The sequence below is a fragment of the Ctenocephalides felis genome, unplaced genomic scaffold (assembly GCF_003426905.1).
Source record: "Ctenocephalides felis isolate EL2017-DRISC unplaced genomic scaffold, ASM342690v1 CF-g0.4_SCAFFOLD_02540, whole genome shotgun sequence".
NCBI classification, from domain to species: domain Eukaryota; kingdom Metazoa; phylum Arthropoda; class Insecta; order Siphonaptera; family Pulicidae; genus Ctenocephalides; species Ctenocephalides felis.
This window is the reverse complement of record NW_020538694.1, coordinates 11,910-13,628: the sequence shown is the minus strand read 5'-3', so window position 1 is coordinate 13,628 and position 1,719 is coordinate 11,910. Positions and strand designations below refer to the sequence as shown.

General features: G+C 36.5%; 1 protein-coding gene across 1 annotated transcript; it reads right to left on the bottom strand.

Annotated features, from left to right (window-relative positions):
- Nucleotides 1–381: 381 nt before the first annotated feature.
- LOC113381056 lies at nucleotides 382–1,367 on the bottom strand. Its single transcript, XM_026620049.1, has 3 exons — nucleotides 1,070–1,367; nucleotides 703–949; nucleotides 382–514 (listed from the first exon to the last, which is right to left on the bottom strand). The coding sequence occupies exons 1-3, from the start codon at nucleotides 1,365–1,367 to the stop codon at nucleotides 382–384; spliced, it is 678 nt and encodes a 225-aa protein (XP_026475834.1).
- Between the last annotated feature and the right edge of the window lie 352 nt (nucleotides 1,368–1,719).

The window sequence follows — 1,719 nt, the reverse complement described above, 5'->3', positions numbered from 1 at the left end:
AAACCCTCTTTGGCCAACACAAATAAATTTTTTGGTGATCTCACACGTGAGCATGCCACATATAATTGTCCGTGGGAAAAGCATTGATTCTCTAAATCGAGTCCGCAAACAGACATTGTTTGTCCCTGAGCCTTGTTGATTGTCATTGCAAATGCCAATCGTATTGGAAATTGTAATTTTTTGAATGGTATTGTAAAATCTGAGAGTATCATAGGAATCCGTGGCAGGAGAACCATTTCTCATTTAAACTTTCCTGTCAAAATTGTTGCTTCTATTATATTACCCTTTATCCTATTTATGACCAAACGTGTACCGTTGCACAACTTCGGCGGATTCAAATTACGGATCAGAATAATTCGTGAACCGATCTTTAACCGTAGATCAATGTGGAGGCATCTCAGGTACATCTATTGAATTTAAAAACTCCGTTGGATAGTTTACACTTTCATTATCATCCACAACTGTGTCTATCGATTTAAAAGACATGACATCGCCAGGTATTAACTGTTGTATTCTGAAATTAATGTAGTCTACGTCTATATTCTTTGCTGTTAATATCCCCCTTCCACTCAGCCAGTCATGATTCAAATAATTTATTCGTATATTCTGATAAATATTATTAATCAACTCATTTTTTTCCTGATAAATTATGCAGAAATCTTCTTTCAGTTTGATTAATTCCATATTTGTTTCCGGTCGTACTTTGCGCCATTTCCTATATCAATTAGTTGTTCTGAAAACATTTGTGCTGATGGACCTTGCTCCAATCGCACACGCATGTTTATGGTCAATTTAAGTTTTTCAACACTTCGCCACAAAAAGGATTGCTTCAAGCATGCATTGATCTCATCTGCGTAAGTTGATCGAGGTATGACAGGTAAGGTCTGTCTGAAGTCAGCTGACAAAAGTAAGAAAGCACCACCGAAAATCTGATCGCTTCCTTTCAAATCTTGGATAGTTCTATGTAATGCTTCCAAAGAATATTTATGTGCCGTTGTGCACTTATCCCAAATGATGATTGCACTGTTTTTCAATACTGCAGGTATTCCACTATTCTTTTATATATTACATGTCGCATTCTCTTTATTGTGTATATCTAATGAAAGCTTGAATGTGGAATGTGCTGTTTGTCCTCCTTCCAGCAAAGTAGCCGCAATACCAGACGATGCTACTGCCAATGCTATTTTTTGCAATCTTACTTTTGCAAGAATCAATGATATGACAAACGTTCCTCCTGGGGCGTCCAAGAAAAAGAAACCCCCCTGTTCTACAGCAACGGTCAGCATAACCCTATCGTAAATAAGCTTCTGTTCTTCTGTCAGTAACTTCTCATTGTTTTCTATAACGCTTGTCAAATTTTCTGTCATAATTTTTCTCTCTTTCTAAATCAATGTTAACAAAATCTGATAGTGGGCGATTTGGTGATTGTAAACCAAAATGATCAAGTTTCAAATTCGAAATTATAAGACACAAATCTTCCAGCAACACTAATGTTTCATTATAAATCTGCGATGTATAGTCTATATTCTGGATTCGATATATTCTTCTAAACATATGTAAAATGTCCTCCGACATATGGTTTTTATATTTTTCCTGCAAATTTTATGCGCGCGATGGGGATAGCACTTTGTTAAAATGATTGCAAATAGTTGCCGAATGTTATTTGGCGTCGAACTCAAGGAAGCATCCGCAAGAGTTAGGTCCCACTGGTTATCGTCT